The sequence below is a fragment of the Bombina bombina genome, chromosome 3, assembly GCF_027579735.1.
Source record: "Bombina bombina isolate aBomBom1 chromosome 3, aBomBom1.pri, whole genome shotgun sequence".
Lineage (NCBI taxonomy): Eukaryota > Metazoa > Chordata > Amphibia > Anura > Bombinatoridae > Bombina > Bombina bombina.
Genome location: NC_069501.1, coordinates 685,070,164 through 685,092,502, shown reverse-complemented (window position 1 = coordinate 685,092,502; position 22,339 = coordinate 685,070,164). Strand labels below are relative to the sequence as shown.

Genomic DNA, 22,339 nt, shown 5'->3' with positions numbered 1-22,339 from the left:
CAACAAACAACTGAATAAGAGTAGACTCGGGGGCCGATTTATCAAGGGCCGAATGGCCCCTGATGCCCCTGTTTCCACGCGAGCCTTTAGGCTCGCCAGAAATAGCAGTTATGGAGCAGCGGTCTTAGGCCTCTGTGGCTGCGGACATCAATCCACCTGATCCTATATGATTGGGTTGATTGACAACCCCTGCTAGCGGCCGATTGGCCATGAATCTGCAGGGGGCGGCATTGCACAAGCAGTTCACCAGAATTTTTTTGTGCATAAGGTATAAAGCACACAGGAGACAATATCATGTCCGCCAGAGATTGGTAAATCGGCCCCTTGGACTGAAGCGTAATCCTCACATTAGCTGCCAGCGAAGAATCAATAAAACAGCCACTTGCCCCAGAATTCATAATTGCCTCAATCTCTGTCCTGTAAATCCATTGCAAAAAGATGGTAACAGACAAATATGAAGCAACAGGAGCAGAAGTTAAGTAATACAGGTGTAGGTTATACTTTACCTTCTTTGTATTCTCGCTATGCATTCACAAGACAAGATGGCTGGTCTCTTTACAATAGAAGCACAAATTGATATTCATCCAATAATTGGAAATAATAAAAGAAAACCAATACTTTTAAACTATTAGGTGCCACTATAATCATTGAGTAAACATGACCAGAATACATATCATGTCTATATATAAACCACATTAACATATTTTACCAGTCATAAGGATTTATTCGGATTACAATAGGTTACTATCACACATGTAAATTATGATTTCCCTTACACAGTGAACAAAGGAGTTAATTCAAAAGAACTTAATGTAATTTGAGAGGTCTTAAAATGAAAACACATTTTCAGGAACTTTTGCATTAAAAACTTGTTTGCAGCTGAGAGCTTTTCCATTTTGTATTGTAATCACTTAAAAAAACACTTCTCATACCAACCAAAACCAACACCAAGTTATCAGGAGCTGATATCGGAAAGATTGGAATTGACCCTTGAGTGTTTTATAAACTAATCTAAGACATTGTAGACTTGTGGAGAGATTACATATGCGACGTCAACCGCAAAAGCCGGCCAAGCCGGTTTTTGTATCACATATACAGCGCTGCATATAAATGCGGCACGTATATTTCACCCGTCGCCCGTAATTTTTACTCCCATAAGCTAACATAGAACCGCATCGCAAATCGGTATCACATATTTAGCGTAAGGACTTAAGTGCCGAAAATTGAGAAATTTTACTCCATTTTCACCTCGCCACACATAGGCAGGCGCAGCAAGCCTCACGCTGAAAATGTGAGCACCGTAACCCCCTGAAATGAGTAACTAACACCTAACGCATGCACAATATCTATCTGCTGTCAACCGCAACCCCTAATCCGCCAACCCCCCACAACGCTAATAAAGTGATTAATCCCTAAACCGCCATCACCCCACAATGCAATATACCTTAATAAACTATTAACCCCCTAATCCGCCATTCACCCATATCGCAAAGTACCTATTAAAACTATTAACCCCTAAATCGCCATCCCCCACCAACGCAATAAATTTAATTAATCTATTAACCCCTAATCCGCCATTAACCCACATCGCAACAAACCTAATAAATCTATTAACCCCTAATCTGCCAAACCCCCACAACAAAAATAAATAAATTACTCTGCGGTCGCCGGTCTTCAGTTCCGCCATCACCATTCTTCAGTACCGCTGTTAACGGTCTTCAGTTCCGTGCTCCACGCCGGCTTGTTCCTGGAAGAAGATATCGCCGCTTGGAAGAAGACTTTACCACCGGACTTCAGGAACCATGTACCTATCTGGGGGTTAGATTTAGATTTTTTATTTTTTGGGGGTTTGGTTTTTTTTAGATTAGGGATTTAATGGGCCTTTGAAAAAGAGCTGAATGCCCTTTAAAGGGCAATGCCCATACAATTACCCCTTTAGGGGCAATGGGTAGTTTAGGATTTACTGTTAGAGGGGGACTTAGTATTTTTTTATGGTAACAGTGCTGTTTTAATTTAGGGCAATGCCCTACAAAAGGCCCTTTTAAGGGGCTATTGGTAGTTTAGCATTAGATTAGGGGGTGTTTTTATTTTGGGGGGCTTTTTATTTTCATAGGGATTAGGTTTATTTTTTTATTTTTGACAATTTGGATTATTATTTTATGTAATGTTAGAATTTTTTATTTTTTGTAATCTTAGATTAATTTAATCTTAGTTTTTTTATTTTTAAGTAATGTTACCTTTTTTATTTTAATTGTTTGTAACTTAGTATTTTTTAGTTTAGGTAATTGAGGTTAATTTAGCGGGGGTGTTAGGGGGCTTAGTTTTTTAATTTGTTATTTGCGTTGTGGGGATTTGACGGATTATGGGTTAATAGTTTTATTAGGATTGTTGTGTGGGTTTGGCGGATTAGGGGTTCATAGGGTTAATAGGTACTTTGTGATGTGGGTTAATGGCAGATTAGGGGTTAATAGTTTTAATAGGGACTTTGTGATGTGGGTGAATGGCGGAATAGGGGTTAATACATTTATTAGGTAGTTTGCGATGTTGTGGTTGGCGGATTTAGGGGTTAATATTTTTATTAGGTAGATTGCGATCAGGGTGAATGGCGGATTAGGGGTTAATAGTTCAATTAGGCATATTGCATTGTGGCGGGTTGTCGGTTTAGGGGTTAATACTTTTATTATTAGTTCTGATGTGGGTTTGATTGCAGATATAGGTGTCTTACGTGTCAGGTTTATTTTTGGAAGGCGGGTTAGTCTTTTGCGGGAGATTTGATTTTTTTTTATTTTCTTAGTTGCCGTCAGTTTCTAAAGTGCCATAAGTCACTGGCGACTCCAGAAATTTGTATTTACACTCATTTCTGGACATCGCTAGTTTTTCCGATTTACGGGCACTTTATGAACTGCCGGCGGGGTTTAAATGATACCCCGATGTGTGAGGTGAAATTACGGGCCGCGCAGGTTTCAGCAGTTGCGCTGAAGCTTGCTCCGCATATGTAATCTCGCCCTTGGTGTTTGGATATTCTTTATACATTATGGCCCAGATTAAAAGTGAAGTGCAACAAAATTAGCACTGCTGAACATTAAAGTGAAGGTAAACTTTGATGAATGAAAGCCCGTTTTTTAAGAATACTATTAAAAACAGGGGCTCTTTCATTCATCAAAGTTTACAAAGCAGCCGTTTTGATTAAAAACTTACCTTTTTTTCTTTTCACAGCCAGAGCAGCTTCCCCTCTTGAAATCCTCTCTTCACACGTCAGCAATGACTAATCCGGCTTCCTCCAATCATAGCTTTCCCACCAGGGTGGTTATTGCTTGAGGCCATTGCTGTGATTGAGGGAAGGCCGGATTAGTCATTGCTGAGGTGTGAAGAGAGGATTTCCAGGAGGGGAAAGCTGCTGTAGCTGTGAAAAGAAAAAAAGGTAAGTTTTTAATCAAAACGGCTGCTTTGTAAACTTTGATGAATGAAAGTGCCCCTGTTTTTAATAGTATTTTTAAAAAAACGGGCTTTCAGTCACCAAAGTTTACCTTCACTTTAACACTGTTCAAGCTGAATCAATAGCACTCTTATTATTGGGCTCATATCACAATATGAAAGTAGGCAGGGGTGAAAAAATGCTGTAAAGTGAGATTGCTTTAAAAAATAGAAATGTTAATAGTTTATTTTTTTTTCAATTAAAAAAATGCAAAGTGATTAAACAGAAAAACAATCTAAATCAAATCAATATTTGGTGTGACCACCCTTCTCCTAGTTATACTTGTGCAAATTCAAGGATTTTGTAGGCAAATAGTCAGGTGCTTGATTAAACAATTATTCCAAAAAGGTGCTAATGATCATCAAATTAATATGTAGGATGCAACACAATCATTAACTCATACAGAAACAGATGTGTAGGAGGAATAAACTGGTTGAGGAACAGCCAGACTCTGCTAACAAGTGAGGTTGCATCAGCAAGGTCTCTCCCAGCAGGCATTTCCAGGTGGGCAGGAGTTTCCAGATGTGCTGTTCAAGCATTTCTGAAGAAGCACAAATAAATGGACAATGTTGAGGACTGTAGATGCAGTGGTCGGCCAAGTAAACTTAGTGCAGAAGATGAAAGACACATCATGCTTACTTCTCTTCACAATTGGGAGATGTTAAACAGTACCATCAGCTCAGAATTGGCAGAAACCAGTGGGATCAGCAACACACATATAATGTCCGGAGAAGTCTGGTTAGAATTGGTACATAGCTCCTTCATGGATACAAGAACAAGTGGCTATGCACAAAAACACAGACTCGAGGGTTGCAGAAAAATGGCTGTAGGTGCTCTGGACTAATGAGTCAAACTTTGAAATATTTGGCTGTAGCAGAAGGTAGTTTGTTCCTCAAAGGGTTTCAGAGTGATACAAAAATGAGTTTCTGCAGGCAACAGTGAAGCATGGTGGAGATGCTTTGCAAGTTTGGTGGCTGTATTTGGGAATTTGGTTAGAAATTATGGTCTCCTCAATGCTTAGATCAATGAGGCATCCAATCATACAGTCAAAGTCATTAAAGGGATATGAAACCCCAAAAAAAATTTTATGATTCATAGCATACAATTTAAAGAAAAAGTTTCCAATTTACTTATAATATCGAATTTGCTTTGTTCCCATGGTATTCTTTGTTGAAGAGATACCTAGGTAGGTGTCTGGAGCACTACATGCTACCATCTACTACTTTTGCAAATGGATAACATTCTTGCAAAACTGCTGCCATATAGTGCTCCAAACACATGCACAGTCCTGTACATTTTTCAACCAAAGATACTTAGAGAACAAAGAAAAATTGATACTAGAAGTAAATTAGAAAGCTGTTTAAAATTGCATGCTCTATCTGGATCATGAGAGAAACATTTTGGGTTTCATGTCCCCTTAAGAACTATCTTCAGCGTAAAGAAGAACCAGGAGTTCTAGAAATTATGGTATGGCCCCCTGATCTCAACATCATCGAGTCTGTCTGGGATTACATGAAGAGACAGAAGCAACAGTCTAAATCCACAGAAGAACTGTGGTTATTTATTCAAGATGTTTGGAACAAACTACCTGCCAAATTCCTTAAAAACTGTGTGCAAGTGTACTTAGACGAATTTATGCTGTTTTGAAGGAAAAGCATGACCACACAAAATATTGATTTGATTTAAATTTTACAGGTGAAACTCGAAAAATTAAAATATCGTGCAAAAGTTCATTTATTTCACTAATGCAACTTAAAAGGTGAAACTAATATATGAGATAGACTCATTACATGCAAAGCAAGATAGTTCAAGCCGTGATTTGTCATAACTGATGATTATGGCTTACAGCTCACGAAAACCCCAAGTCCACAATCTCAGAAAATTAGAATATTGTGAAAAGGTGCAATATTCTAGGCTTAAAATGTCCCACTCTAATCAGCTAATTAAGCCATAACACATGCAAAGGGTTCCTGAGCCTTTAAAGGGACAGTAAAGTCAAAACTAAACTTTCATGATTCAGATAGGGCATGCAATTTTAAACAACTTTCCAATTTACTTTTATCATCAAATTTGCTTTGTTCCCTTGGTGGTATTTTTGAAACGCTAAACCTAGCTAGGCTCAAACTGATTGCTAAACAGTTGAAAAACCGCCTCCTAGTTCACGTGTCATATATATATACAGGGAGTGCAGAATTATTAGGCAAGTTGTATTTTTGAGGATTAATTTTATTATTGAACAACAACCATGTTCTCAATGAACCCAAAAAACTCATTAATATCAAAGCTGAATAGTTTTGGAAGTAGTTTTTAGTTTGTTTTTAGTTATAGCTCTTTTAGGGGGATATCTGTGTGTGCAGGTGACTATTACTGTGCATAATTATTAGGCAACTTAACAAAAAACAAATATATACCCATTTTCAATTATTTTATTTTTACCCAGTGAAACCAATATAACATCTCAACATTCACAAATATACATATCTGGACATTCAAAAACAAAACAAAAACAATCAGTGACCCATATACGCCACCTTTCTTTGCTAGGACACTCAAAAGCCTCCATCCCTGGATTCTGGTCAGTGTTTGATCTGTTCACCATCATCATTGCGTGCAGCAGCAACCACAAGCCTCCCAGGACACTGTTCAGCAGAGGGTGTACTGGTTTTCCCTCCTTGTAAATCTTCACATTTGATGGATGGACCACAGGTTCTCAATGTGGTTCAGATCAGTGGAACAAGGAGGCCATCATGTCAATAGATTTTCTTCTTTTATACCCTTTTCCCTTGGCCTGCCACGCTGTGGAGTACTTGGACGCGTGTTGATTGGAAGCATTGTCCTGCATGAAAATCATGTTTTTCCTTGAAGGGATGCAGACTCTTCCTGTACCACTGCTGAAGAAGGTGTCTTCCAGAACTGGCAGTAGGACTGGGAGTTGAAGCTTGACTCCATCCTCAACCCGAAAAGGCCCCACAAGCTCATCTTTGATGATACCAGCCCAAACCAGTACTCCACCTCCACCTTGCTGGCGTCTGAGTCGGACTGGAGCTCTCTGCCCTTTACCAATCCAGCCACGGGCCATCCATCTGGCCCATCAAGACTCACTCTCATTTCATCAGTCCATAAAACCTTAGAAAAATCAGTCTTGAGATATTTCTTGGCCCAGTCTTGACGTTTCAGCTTGTGTGTCTTGTTCAGTGGTGGTCGTCTTTCAGCCTTTCTTACCTTGGCCATGTCTCTGAGTATTGCACACCTTGTGCTTTTGGGCACTCCAGTGATGTTGCAGCTCTGAAATATGGCCAAACTGGTGGCAAGTGGCATCTTGGCAGCTGCACACTTGACTTTTCTCAGTTCATGGGCAGTTATTTTGCGCCTTGGTTTTTCCACACGCTTCTTGCGACTCTGTTGACTATTTTGAATGAAACGCTTGATTGTTCGATGATCACGCTTCAGAAGCTTTGCAATTTTAAGAGTGCTGCATCCCTCTGCAAGATATCTCACTATTTTTTACTTTTCTGAGCCTGTCAAGTCCTTCTTTTGACCCATTTTGCCAAAGGAAAGGAAGTTGCCTAATAATTATGCATACCTGATATAGGGTGTTGATGTCATTAGACCACACCCCTTCTCATTACAGAGATGCACATCACCTAATATGCTTAATTGGTAGTAGGCTTTCGAGCCTATACAGCTTGGAGTAAGACAACATGCATAAAGAGGATGATGTGGTCAAAATACTCATTTGCCTAATAATTCTGCACTCCCTGTATATATATATATATATATAACATTGTGCTCACTCCAGTGAAGTTATTTAGGATTCTTCACTGATTGACTACACTGCATGTCTGTCAAAGGCACTTAGATAAGGAGGCTGTCTGCAAAGGCTTAGATACAAGGTAATCACAGAGGTAAAAAGCATATTAATATAACTGTGTTGGTTATGCAAAAACGGGGAATGGGTAATAAAGGGATTATCTATCTTTTTAAATAAGATTTTTTTTGGTGTAGACTGTCCCTTTAAATGGTCTCTCAGTCTGGTTCAGTAGGAATCACAATCATGGGAAAGACTGCTGAGCTGACCTGACAGTTGTTCAGAAAACCATCATTGACACCATCCATAAGGAGGGAAAACCTCAAAAGGTAATTGCAAAAGAAGTTGGATGTTCCCAAAGTGCTAAGTTATGTGGAAGGGAAAAGTGGGGAAGAAAAAGGTGCACAAGCAGCAGGGATGACCGCAGCCTTGAGAAGATTGTCAGGAAAAGGCCATTCAAAGGTGTTGGGGACTTTCACAAGGAGTGGACTGAGGCTGGAGTCAGTGCATCAAGCTACCACACACAGACGGATCCTGGACATGGGCTTCAAATGTCGTATTCCTCTTGTCAAGCCACTCCAGAACAACAAACAACATCAGAAGCGTCTTACCTGGGCTAAAGAAAAAACAGACCTGGTCTGTTGCTCAGTGGTCCAAAGTCCTCTTTTCTGATGAGAGCAAATTTTGCATCTCATTTGGAAACCAAGGACCCAGAGTATGGAGGAAGAATGGAGAGGCACACACTGCAAGATGCTTGAAGTCCAGTGTGAAGTTTCCACAGTCTGTGTTGATTTGGGGAGCCATGTCATCTGCTGGTGTTGGTCCACTGTGCTTTATCAAGTCCAGAGTCAACGCAGCTGTCTACCAGGAGATTTTGGAGCACTTCATGCTTCCTTCCGCAGATGAGCTCTATAGGGATGCTGACTTCATTTTCCAGCAGGACTTGGCGCCTGCCCACACTGCTAAAAGCACCAAAACCTGGTTCAATGACCTTGGGATTACTGTGCTTGATTGGCCAGCAAACTCGCCTGACCTGAGCCCCATAGAGAATCTATGGGGCATTGCCAAGAGAAAGATGAGAGGCATGAGACCGAACAATGCAGAAGAGCTGAAGGCTGCTATTGAAGCATCCTGGTCTTCCATAACACCTAAGCAGTGCCACAGGCTGATAGCTTCCATGCCACGCCGCATTGAGGCAGTAATTGCTGCAAAAGGGGCCCAAACCAAGTACTGAGTACATACAGCATGCATGCTTATACTTTTCAGAGGTCCGATATTGTTCTATGTACAATCCTTGTTTAATTGATTGCATGTAATATTCTAATTTTCTGAGATTGTGGATTTGGGGTTTTCATGAGCTGTAAGCCATAATCATCACAATTAAGACAAATTACGGCTTGAACTATCTTGCTTTGCATGTAATGAGTCTATCTCATATATTAGTTTCACCTTTTAAGTTGCATTAGTGAAATAAATGAACTTTTGCACGATATTCTAATTTTTCGAGTTTCACCTGTATATAATTTTAAATATAACAAAATAAAGTCATTCAGCATTATTATTGCTAATACAGCAACAGTCACAATAAATTGTTATGCTTACAGTGATGGGAAAGTAGGTCATTCCATACATGTCAAAGTCTTGAGCAATTTTCAAGTAATTCATCTCTGCTTCATCTCTAAAATGCAGAAATACAATACAATTTAATAATAAAATAATATACTTGTATATTTTATTATTTTCAAAATGGGTGATGTGAAAATTAAGGGTCAAGACAGTGGGTATTTACTGGTTTAAGGAATGCAAATGGGGATATTTAGTTAGAGGGAGCATTGCAGTAGTTTATACTGGTAGACAAGGCCGGATTGACCTACCAAGACACCAGGAGGTTTCCTGATGGACTGCAGAAGATGGGACAGACCAGCTACAATTTAAGGAGGCGGTGCTGCTGGTAATGTGATGCAGTTGTATCACCTACATTTTCTCCTCTGTGCTATACATATTAAGGTCCAAAAGTATTTTCTTGTAAGTTTTATTTTCTAGACCATGTACCATTTAGTAGCCCTTCTTTGAATGGTCTCTAGTGTCTAGTCAGGTCGCAATGTGAGACAGAGTGACACCCTGCTTTGAGTGTCTTCTCCAGATTACACTATGGATGATAATTTTCATACTGGGAAAGGGAACCATGGATGAAATGTGGTTGTAGGGTGCTTTTACAACAACAATCTGGCTTTTTTTTTACATTTTAAAACTAATATAATTTAATTCTGAATAAAACATTAGGGATAGGAGTATCCCAGTGGGACATGTGCATTCTACGGACTCAATGAAAAATAGAGCTGGTCTTTAAATTTTTCCAGGGCTGCTTTTTATTTCTAGTTCAGCCCTGCTGGTGGATAGGGGATTAAATAGTTAATGATATAACTGAGACAGTGGAGGTAATGCTGCTGTCCTTTTGACAGTGCCATGTACATTTAATTCACAAATGATTAGTCGTAGCTCCAGGAGATCAATACATTATACAATATTTCTGACAACAATGCTGTTCTCATGTTAATAAAGACTTTGGCACTGGATTCAGGAATTGGCTAGATTACGAGTTTTTGATGGTAATGGTGTGCGGTGCTAACGCACAGTTTTCCCTCACCGCTCACCACAGACAACGCTGGTATTACGGGGCTTTAGAAACCCGGCGTTAGCCGCAAAAAAGTGAGCGTAGAGCAGAATTTAGCTCCACATCTCACCTCAATACCAGCACTGCTTACGGTAGCGGTAAGATGGCAAAACGTGCTTGTGCACGATTTCCCTACAGAAATCAATGGGGCAGAGCCGGCTGAAAAAAAAACTAACACCTGCAAAAAAGCAGCGTTCAGCCTCTAACGCAGCCCCATTTATTCCTATGGGGAAACACATTTATGTCTACACCTAACACCCTAACATGAACCCCGATTCTAAACACCCCTAATCTTACACTTATTAACCCCTAATCCGCTGCCTCCGACATCGCCGACACCTGCTTTATATTATTAACCCCTAATCTGCCGCTCTGGACACCGCCGCCACCTACATTATACTTATGTACCCCTAATCTGCTGACCCCAACATCGCCGAACCCTACATTATATTTATTAACCCCTAATCTGCCGCCCCCAATGTCGCAGACACCTACCTACAATTATTAACCCCTAATCGGCCGCCCCCAACGTCGCCACCACTATAATAAAGTTTTTAACCCCTAAATCTTAGTCTAACTCTAACACCCCCTAACTTAAATATAATTTAAATACATATAAATAAATATTCCTATAATTAAATAAATTATTCCTTTTTTAAACTAAATACTTACCTATAAAATAAACCCTAAGCTAGCTACAATATAACTAATAGTTACATTGTAGCTAGTTTAGCATTTATTTTTATTTTACAGGCAACTTTGTATTTATTTTAACTAGGTACAATAGTTATTAAATAGTTATTAACTATTTAATAACTTCCTAGTTAAAATAAATACAAATATACCTGTAAAATAAAACCTAACCTAAGCTAAAATTACACCTAACACTACACTATAATTAAATAAATTACCTAAATTAACTACAATTAATTACAATTAAATTAAATAAACTAAAGTACGAAAACCCCCCACTAAATTACAGAAAATAATAAAATAATTAAAAAAATTTAAACTAATTACACCTAATCTAATCCCCCTAATAAAATAAAAAAGCCCCCCAAAATAAAAAAAATCCCTACCCTACACTAAATTACAAATAGCCCTTAAAAGGGCTTTTTGTGGGGCATTGCCCCAAAGTAATCAGCTCTTTTACCTGTAAAAAAAAAATACAATACCCCCCAACATTACAACCACCCACACACACTCAACCCTACTCTAAAACCCACCCAATCCCCCCTTAATAAAACCTAACACTACCCCCTTGAAGATCACCCTACCTTGAGAGATCTTCACCCAACCGGGCAGAAGTGGTCCTCCAGACGGTCTGAAGTCTTCATCCTATCCGGGCAGAAGAGGTCCTCCAGACGGCCAGAAGTCTTCATCCAGGCGGCATCTTCTATCTTCATCCATCCGGAGCGGGTCTATCTTCAAGACAACCGACGCGGAGCATCCTCTTCGTTCGTCGACGACTGGAACAATGATGGGTCCTTTAAATGACATCATCCAAGATGGCGTCCCTTCAATTCCGATTGGCTGATAGAATTCTATCAACCAATGGGAATTAAGGTAGAAAAAATCCTATTGGCTGATTAGAACAGCCAATAGGATTGAGCTTACATACTATTGGCTGATTGGAACAGCCAATAGAATGCGAGCTCAATCCTATTGGCTGAGCAAAGGGAATAAGTTGCGCAGCGATGGGTAGCAAATGTTAAATATATAGGTACAGTATATGATTATATACATATACAAGTATATTTATGTGTTAATATGTGTATAAACATATATATTTACAGGGAATACACAGTTCCCCATAGACCTGCAAAGTAAAGCCACTTTTCAGTGCCGTTTTTTTTTCTAACACACATACCGCCACATTTAGTCCCTTAAAACAGCTTCATGCAGTTGTTTTTTAATAGTTCATTTTCTGAGCGCTCGTGGTAGCAATAACCAGATACTTGTAATGGCTGGTTATCGCTCGCCCGTAAATGGGCGAATTTGCCCATTCACGAACACGCATTAAATTAGTGCTCCACTTGTAATCTAGCCCATGGGGGCCAAATTATCAAGCTCTGAATGGAGCTTGATGCCCCTGTTTCCACGCGAGCCTTCAGGCTCACTGGAAACAGTAGTTATGAAGCTGCGGTCTAAAAACCGCTGCTCCATAACTTGTCCGCCTGCTCTGAGGCTGCGGACATCAATCCGCCTGATCCTATACAATCGGGCTGATTGACACCCCCTGCTAGCGGCCAATTGGCTGAGAATCTGCAGAAGGCGGCATTTCACAAGCAGTTTACAAGAACTGCTTGTGCAATGATAAATGCTGACAGCGTATGTGCGCTCGCACATTACTAAATTTATCAAGCTCCGTATGGCTCTAAAGACCGCTGCTCCATAACTTGTTCGCCTGCTCTGAGGCGCGGACAGAAATTGATTGACACCCCTTGCTAGATTGGCCGCGAATCTGCAGGGTCAGTATTGATGTGCAGCAGTTGATGTGCAGCGGACATGATACGCTACATCGTATCATGTCCGCTCGCACTTAGATAAATAGGCCCCTTAGTGTTTATTGTCCCTTTAACCCCTTAATGACAGAGGACGTACCAGGTACGTCATAGGAAAAACTTCCCTTAATGACAGTTGACGTACCTGGTACGTCCTCTGTTGTCTGAAGTGCTGGAAGCGATCATGATCGCTTCCAGCTGCTTACAAGGGATTGTAGTGATGCCTCAATATTGAGGCATCACTACAATCCCCATTTCACATACCGATGCAGAAAGGGCCACTCTGTGGCCCCATCTGCATCAGCTATGTATGTGCACAAAGTAGTTGGTGGGTGGGAGCTTCTTTTTCAAATTATGCCCCTAGGTGTTGATTCCCCAACCGATCGTTATACTTTCCTTCTTGTTTTACCCGGTGCGGCGGTTGCGGCAGGGGGGGGGCGGGGCGGTGGTGCAACAAAATAAAAAGATCGATGTAGATGCAGGGGCATCTCTGTTTTTTAGTAAGGGATCTGGGAGGGGGAGGGATGTAGATTATTTAGGGGGGCCAGCTACACTACAGAAAACAAATATTTTATATTAAAAAAGTAAAAAAAAAATATTTTGGGGAGCAAATTGGGTACTGGCAGACAGCTGCCAGTACCCAAGATGGCGGCAAATAGATAGAGGGGGAGGGTTAGAAAGATGTATGGGGGGATCAGGGAGGTTGTGGGGTAAGGAGGGATCCATCACTGCAGACTGTATGACAAAAAATAAAACAATTTTTAAAAAAATATTTTTATTTCAGTACTGGCAGACTTTCTGCCAGTACTTAATATGGCGGTGACAATTGTGAGGTGGGGAGGGAAGAGAGCTGTTTGAGGGGGGTCAGGGGGGGATCAGGGGGTGGGATGTGTCAGGTGGGAGGCTGATCTCTACACTAAAGCTCAAAATTAACCCCACAAGCTACCTAATTAACCCCTTAACTGCTGGGCATATTACAAGTGTGGTGCGCAGCGGTATTTAACTGCCTTATTATTACCAAAAAGCAACACCAAAGCCATATATGTCTGCTATTTCTGAACAAAGGGGATCCCAGAGAAGCATTTACAATCATTTGTGCCATAATTGCACAAGTTGTTTGTAAATAAATTCAGCGAGAAACCTAAAGTTTGTGAAAAAAATTGTGAAAAAGTCAACAATTTTTTTTATTTGATTGCATTTGGCGGTGAAATGGTGGCAAGAAATATACCAAAATGGGCCTAGATCAATACTTTGGGATGTCTTCTAAAAAAAAATATATACATGTCAAGGGATATTCAGGTATTCCTGACAGATATCAGTGTTCCAATGTAACTAGCGCTAATTTTGAAAAAAAAGTGGTTTGGAAATAGCAAAGTGCTACTTGTATTTATGGCCCTATAACTTGCAAAAAAAGCAAAAAACATGTAAACATTGGGTATTTCTAAACACGGGACAAAATTTAGAAACTATTTAGAATGGGTGTATTTTGGTGGTTGTAGATGTGTAACAGCTTTTGGGGGTAAAAGTTAGAAAAAGTGTGTTTTTTTTCAATTTTTTCCTCATATTTTATATATTTTTTATAGTAAATTATAAGATATGATGAAAATAAGGGTATTTTTAGAAAGTCCATTTAATGGCGAGAAAAACGGTATATAATATGTGTGGGTACAGTAAATGAGTAAGAGGAAAATTACAGCTAAACGCAAACACTGCAGAAATGTAAAAATAGCCATTGTCATTAAGGGTAAGAAAATTGAAAAATGGTCCGGTCATTAAGGGGTTAAGCTCTGTTATTATCAATGGAACAGCATCTACTTTGTAACTGCTCACTTATGGGCACATAAAATAAGTTCTACCATCAAGGATTCTGCCATCAAAAAAACTGTCTACATAACCTTAGTAAACAAACAAACTAAAATAAAAGAAATCCCTCTATAAAACAGTGAACGCTAACATATGCAAAAATGTAAACAAATAAAACAACAACAAAAAACGGCCCTCTCAGCATTGAAACAGCTGTGCACATCACACATGCAATACAGTATTTACGAGCTGCACATACTGGGTCTTAATGTAGAGGAAAAATCCTGACCAGGCTTCTTGAACTCTCCAGAATGCCCATGGCCATCCCCTGAAGAAATTTTTCGTTCTATGCAGTGAAACTACTTTACCATAACAAAACAGACGTGAATATTTACTATTGCAAATATTTACATAAACCATTTTGCAAGAGTGTTTTCTTTAATTGCAATTGTATTTATTGCCTTTCCACGTTGTTAGCGGTTCTCATTTGATTAGCGAGATTAGCATCTATTGGGCACCTCAAGCAACTATAGATGTTAACGAGAGGATTCCCAATAGCAAAACCCCAGAAATGATAGGTGAAGCGATCCTCAATGAATTTCAAATATGACCTTTCCTTTACAATGGAGCATCTATGCAGATTCACAAGCATCTATGATTCTAGGCCAGTGACTTTAGTTGTGGTGGAATTACAATGCTGCTTTAAGTATGGGGCCATTTTGTATGAGGTGCAAAATTATTTTAATGCGCTATCAGAGGCAAGACTTAAATCTGCCACACTGTCTCATTAAACTATTAATAATATTTATTCTGAATATAACATATTCTTTAAAAAAAATTTGAATCACATGTTGAGATTTGTATATACACACCTAGCAATTCCTCTGTGCTCTGCATACCATGTTATTATTTTCTCTTCCCACATTTCTGAGGTCATCTGAAATTGTTCAAGAACCTACAGGAAAACAACATTTGAATATATACTTGGTACTTAGCCAGATTAACCACAAGAGAACATAGGAATTTGCTTAAATCCATTGAGAAACTGACACTAAAAAACAATCTATTTTTCAAATTATTTAAACATTTGTCTTATCTTTTATCACATTATCAATGAGTCATCTAAAAGTATAACAAATTCACAGGGCCTTAGTAATTATATTTGCAAAGCTTCATATATATTTGTGTGTATATGGAACATTTAAAGGGACAGTAACATCAATATTCAATTTAAGTCACTTAAACAGAGCTTGTAATTTTAAAAAAAATAATAATACTTTATTTGTATAATCACATTTACTTTGTTCTATTTGAATAATTTAAAGAGAACACAAACTAGTAGTTTGCATACATTTTTGCTGCTCTGTCATAATCAAATCCCTGCTGTTTTGTAACGTGTTTGTCACTACATAATAGAGGCTTCTTTAAACTGATCACAGTACCAGTCACTGCCCAATATCCCCATAGTATAATAACACTATATAGTATAGTATATATATATGAAACATGGAAGTGGACTGCTCTCTGAAACTAGACTGGGTACACATCTCATGAACCTGCAAAACTTAGCCCCGGGTGCTCACCAGCACTCACTGCCAGGTGCACAGCTTTCAGTGAATCAGGCTGTTAACCCCAGACAAGCCTGAGTGCAAAGCCATGGAGAACATAACAAAACAAAATTATTAACACAACACATAGAAAGTCTGACACTCTCTTGCAAGCATACAGCAAGATTAAAAGCAAAATGAAAGAGCTTGTTATAACATTTGGCAAAGAGATATGATTGCTTCAGGAAAATGCCCGACAAATGCCTTTTTTAAAGTAGGTTTCTTTTATGTAATTGGCAAGAGTCCATGAGCTAGTGATGTATGGGATATACAATCCTACCAGGAGGGGCAAAGTTTCCCAAACCTCAGAATGCCTATAAATACACCCCTCACCACAAATCCACAATTCAGTTTTACAAACTTTGCCTCCTATGGAGGTGGTGAAGTAAGTTTGTGCTTGATTTTCTTCTGTGATATGCGCTTCTTAGCATTTTGAAGCCCGATTCCTTTCAGAGTACAGTGTTTGTCAGAGGAATGTGAAGAGAGTATCACCTACTGATTCTATGGTTTTCCTCACAGGAAATATTTTCAAAGGTTCTCTGTTATCAGTCGTAGACATTCATCTCCTACCTCCCTTTACAGATCAATGATATACTCTCATATTCCATTACCTCTGCTGATAGTACTGGTTTGGCTATCTGCTATATGTGGATTGGTGTCTTTCGGTAAGTATGTTTTCATTACTTAAGACACTCTCAGCTATGGTTTGGCACTTTATGTATTAATATAAAGTTTTAAATATATGTATTGTACTTATATTTGCCATGAGTCAGGTTTATGTATATTTCCTTTTGCAGACTATCAGTTTCAAAATTGGGAAACATATTTAGGAAGTTATATTTTCTTACCTGGGGTATAGTCTTTCTTCAAATTGACTGCTTTTTCATTAATTTTTGCGGGCAAAATTAGGCTTGCAAGGTTGCAAAATGCTGATATTTATTGCGTCATTCTTGGCGCAAGATTTTTTTTGCCACGAAGGTACGTTCGGTGATGCAAATTCATCATTTCAGGCATCTTAGTTAACGTCAGGTTTCCTTGCACAAGGTTGCGTCTGCTATGATGCAAGTTGCGTCATTTCCGGATGTTCTTAGCGCCAAAAAAAATAATTTTGCATTGCGCGTCATTCTTCCAAATAATTTAATTATTTAAACCCCACTTTCTATATGCCTCTTGCCTTTTTTTATGCTCAGAGGGCTATGCTGTTTGCATTTTTTCCCATTCCTGAAACTGCCATATAAGGAAATTGATCATTTTGCTTTATATGTTGTTTTTTTTCCTCTTACATTTGCAAGATGTCTCAATCTGATCCTGTCTCAGAAACCACTGTTGGAACCCAGCTGCTTGATAACAATTCTACCAAAGCTAAGTGTATCTGTTGTAAATTAGCAGAGATTATATCTCCAGCTGTAGTATGTAACAGTTGTCATAATAAGCTTTTACATGCAATGTATGCATCAGTACTAGTACAATGCCTGTTGTTCCTTCAACATCTAAGGTACATTATATCCCTGTGAATATAAAAGATTTTATTGCTAATGCGATTCACAAGGCCTTGTCTGCTATTCTGCCTTCTAATAAATGTAAAAGGTCTTTTAAAACTTCTCATAAAGTTGATTACATTTCAAATGACCAACAACATACTGAATTATCCTCCTCTGATAAGGATCTATCTGGTTCAGAAGATCCTTCCTCAGATATTGACACTGACAAATCTACTTATCTCTTTAAGATGGAGTATATTCGTTCATTGTTAAAAGAGGTGTTGATTACTTTGGATATTGAGGAAACTAGTCCTCTTGATACTAAAACTGGTAAATGTTTAAATTCTGTTTATAAACCTCCTTTGATTACTCCAGAGGTTTTTCCAGTTCATGATGTTATTTCGGATATGATTTCAAAGGAATGGAATAGGCCTGGTACTTCTTTTATTGCTTCTTCTAGGTTTAAAAAGTTGTATCCTTTGCCAGCAGTTAGATTGGAGTTTTGGGAAAAAAATCCCAAACTTGATGGGGCTATTTCTACTCTTGCCAAACGTACTACTATTCCTATGGAAGATAGTACATCTTTTAATGACCCTTTAGATAGGAAACTTGAATCTTATCTAAGGAACGCTTTTTTTTTTCTGGCTACATTCTTAGGCCTGCTATATCCATGGCTGATGTTGCAGCTGTATCAACTTTTTGGTTGGGAAGCTTAGCGCAACAGGAAACAGATTCTGATTTGTTCGCTTGCTTCAAATGCTAATCATTTTATCTGTGATGCTATTTTTGATATCATCAATATTGATGTTAAATCTATGTCTTTAGCTATTTTAGCTAGAAGAGCTTTGCGGCTCAAATATTGGAATGCTGACATGGTATCTAAGTCTAGATTACTATCTCTTTCTTTCCAAGGTAACAATTTATTTGGTTCTCAGTTGGATTCAATTATGTCAACTGTCACTGGGGGGAAGGGAGTTTTTTTTACCTCAGGATAAAAGATCTAAGGGTAAATCTAAAGCTTCTAATCGTTTTCATTCTTTTTGACAGAATAAGGAACAGAAAGCCAATCCTTCCCCCAAAGAATCTGGTTCCAATTGGAAACCTTCTTCAAGTTGGAATAAATCCAAGCCTTTTAAGAAACCAAAGCCAGCCCCCAAGTCAGCATAAAGGTGTGGCCCTCATTCCAGCTCAGCTGGTGGGGGGCAGATTAAAATTTTTCCAAAACATTTGGGGAATTTCTGTCCAAAATCAATGGATTCAGAGTATTGTCTCTCAAGGGTATCAAATAGGTTTCCGAGTAAGACCTCCTGTGAGAAGATTTTTTCTCTCACACATTCCATCAAATCCAGTGAAGGCTCAAGCTTTTCTGAAGTGTGTTTCAGATCTAGAGCTTTCAGGGGTAATCATACCAGTTCCATTTCAGGAACAGGGTCTGGGGTTTTATTCAAATCTATTCATTGTCCCAAAAAGAAAATTCATTCAGGCCAGTTCTGGATTTGAAAATTTTGAATTGTTTTGTAAGAGTGCCAACTTTCAAAATAGTGACTATAAGGACTATTCTGCCTTTTGTTCAGCAAGGTCATTATATGTCCACTATAGACTTACAGGATACATATTGTTAGGGATCAGATTTAAAGATCTTTCAACTATTGCTGTGGATCTACAGCTGCGGATCAGATGTAATGTTTCACTCAGCACTTAATTAACATATGACGATGTTAACCATACTGGGGCTCAGAGTGAGTTAATAAACTTTAAGTCTATGTGGAGACTTGGGAAAAATAAAGGAGTAACTTAATATGTTAAGTATCCATAAAGAAACAGATTAACAAAGTAATTATTTTTGATGGTTAGTGGAAAAGTATCAGTTCATATGCATCACAAAACAATTAATGTAGCAGTTCCTCTGTGACCAATAATTAGTGAGGTGTGCGCCAAAGATTTAAAGTCACAATAATTACACAACTCAGTTAGCTGTAGTGAGTTAGACGTAGGTTACCTGTTGAATCGGCTGAGAGCAGAGAACTCAAGCGGCACTCGAGACAACAGCTGATAGGCGGTGAGTGACAGCTTACTGAAAACCGGTTGCGGTTGGCGTCTGACGTCACAGGAATGAAGTCCGCGGGAGATTAAAACTCACAAATCTTCTGGTGATGTTGAAAAAGCACTCAGATGCTTGAAGTATAATCCTGGCTTGATAATATGAGAGGAAAAGCAACGGAAATGTATACTGTAACCAAAGTAGTGAAAACAGAACACCGAAGCAGGGTGTCAGTTTCCCTTGAATAAAGTTTTGAACAATTTTCCAGTAAGGTAGCTTGAAATAAGCAGGAGCTCAGTTTGTAGCAGAGTTACCTAGGGATAAAACTCAATTACTAAGCACCTGGCTGGCGTCAGGGGAAAACTTAAATAGGCTAGGAGGAACTAAAAGGTAAAGGTGGTATTGGTAATTGTATGACAGTTAACATAAGGTGGTATAGTGAGTTCTGACAGATTGCCCCCTTCACTCAAGCCGTCCCACGGCTTGTAAGTGAGGTCTATGAGGATTCCTTGAATGGAAGCGAGACACCAATCGGGGAGCGTTCACAAGATTATGGGGTTCCCATGTGTCTTCGTCTGAAGAGTACCCCTTCCAACTGACAAGGTATTGTAGATCCCCTTTATATAAACGTGAATCCAAAATATCCCTCACTTCATAAACGTTAGGGTCTAAAGACTGAGCTTCAGGAGGTAGTAGTTGAGTACCAGTGTTTTTTGCAGGTTTCAATAAGGAGACGTGGAATGTAGGATGGATGGCAAGAGTGGTAGGAAGTTGTAAAGTGACAGCATTTTGGTTGATGATACGTATAATACGAAATGGTCCTATAAAGAGGCTTGCTAGTTTCTTGCTTGGGGTCTGTAATTTTAGATTTTTTGTAGATAGCCAGACCCAGTCTCCAATTGAATATTGTGGAGATGGCCTTCTCCTGAGGTCATAATACTTCTTTTGTGTTTCTTGAGCTGTTTGTAGATTCCTTTGTAATAGTTGCCAGTTTTCAGTAAGTCTATCAGTTAGATCCTCCACATTTGGGTTTAAAGAAGAGTCTTTTGTTGAGAGACTAATCTTTGGATGGTATGCATAATTCGCGAAGAATGGTGACATCTTACTGGACGAATTGAGAGAGTTGTTATATGCGAATTCTGCAGTTGAAAGGAATTTCTTCCAGTCTGTTTGGTGGTAGGCACAGTAGCAGCGCAGATACTGCTCGAGCCACTGGTTTAAGCGCTCTGTTTGGCCATTAGTCTGAGGGTGGTAAGCGGTGGTATAACGGTGTTCAATCTGTAACTTGTTGCAGAGGTTCTTCCAGAAACGAGAGGTAAATTGAGTTCCCCTGTCAGAATTAAGGATTTCTGGTATCCCATGTAGTTTAATAATGTTGTCTATAAATAGTTGTGCGGTTTCAGCTGAGGTTGGCAATTTGTGGTGCGGTATAAAATGAGCCATCTTGGTAAACAAGTCGATAACCACCATTAAGGTGTTCATTCCAGCTGAAGTAGGTAATTCAACTATAAAATCTATACCTAGATGAGTCCAGGGTCTTTGTGGAACTTGTATGGGCATCAGCAATCCATAAGGAGGACGTCTCTCCGATTTTGAAGTGATACATCTAGTGCAATTTTGTACATAGTTACGAACATCCATGGCCATATGTGGCCACCAATAAGTCCTTGAAATGAGGTTTAAAGTTCTTTGAATACCAGGGTGTCCAGAAAGAGGGGAATTGTGATGTTCCTTCATCAAATTTTGTCTTAACTGCTCAGGTATATATAATTTGTCTGAATTGTAATATAGGCCATCATTTCCTAGTGTTATTTCTTTAGGTAAGTCTTGTTCAGCATGTATGGCCTTTTGATAAACGGATTCAGAAAATGATGAGATGCCTAAGAACTTCTCGTGGGGTATCATCACTGTAGGGCTACCTTCCGAAGGAGGATTAGGGTCTCTTCGGGAAAGAGCGTCCGCCTTTCCATTACGGTTAGCTGGTCTGTAAATGATTTGAAAATGAAATCTGCTAAAGTAAAGACTCCACCTCACCTGTCTAGCTGAGAGGGTCTTATTTCTCTGGAGGTATTCCAAATTTTTGTGGTCGGTATAAACTATAACCGGTAAGAGTGTACCCTTTAGAAGATGCCTCCAGTATTCAAAAGCTCTTTTAATGGAGAGTAACTCCTTTTCCCCAATAGGGTAATTCCTTTCAGGAGGAGACATAATTTTCGAATAGAAGGCTATAGGGTGTAGAGGTTTGGTTAAAGTTTCTCTTTGGGATAAGACAGCTCCTAAGGCGTAGTCTGAGGAGTCCACTTCAAGAAAATACTGTAAAGCAGGATCAGGGTGACGCAATATTGGAGCTGTTGTAAAGGAGTGTTTTAAGAATTCAAATGCTTCATTGGCCTTTGAGTTCCACCGATAGGTAGTTGTACTGCCCGTAAGGATGGTAAGAGGTTTAGCGATAGAGGAATAATTTTTTATAAATTTTCGGTAGTAGTTGCTGAAACCTAAGAAGCGTTGGAGATCCTTTCGGGTTTGTGGAATAGGCCAATCTTTTACTGCTTCAACCTTGTCTTGTTGCATCTCGATGCCTTCAGAGGAGATGTTGTAACCAAGGAAAGATATCTTTTGAGTGTGAAATAAGCATTTTTCAGCCTTTGCATAAAGTCGATGTACTTGTAATCTTGAGAGTACCCAGCTGACGTGCTTAATATGATCTTGAAGGTTTTGGGAGTAGATCAGGATGTCATCCAGATAGACTACGACACAGATGTCTAACAGGTCTCTGAAGACATCATTGATGTAGTGTTGGAAAGTGGCTGGTGCATTGGTAAGGCCAAATGGCATAACTAGGTACTCATACAGACCGTATCGAGTCCTAAAGGCAGTCAACCACTCATCTCCCTCTCTTATGCGTATGAGGTTGTAGGCCCCCCTGAGATCTAATTTGGTGAAAAT

The 22,339-nt window shown here is 39.2% G+C and overlaps 1 protein-coding gene across 2 annotated transcripts in view; it reads right to left on the bottom strand.

The window, feature by feature from the left end:
• LOC128653902 (merlin) overlaps positions 1–22,339 on the bottom strand; it is a 207,576-nt gene that overhangs the window by 76,851 nt on the left and 108,386 nt on the right. For both annotated transcript variants that reach the window (XM_053707462.1, XM_053707463.1), the window contains 2 exons: positions 15,137–15,219; positions 8,886–8,961 (listed from right to left, as the gene is read on the bottom strand). In XM_053707462.1, the coding sequence (XP_053563437.1) occupies positions 8,886–8,961; positions 15,137–15,219 (159 nt within the window). The remainder of the gene's footprint in view (positions 1–8,885; positions 8,962–15,136; positions 15,220–22,339) is intronic.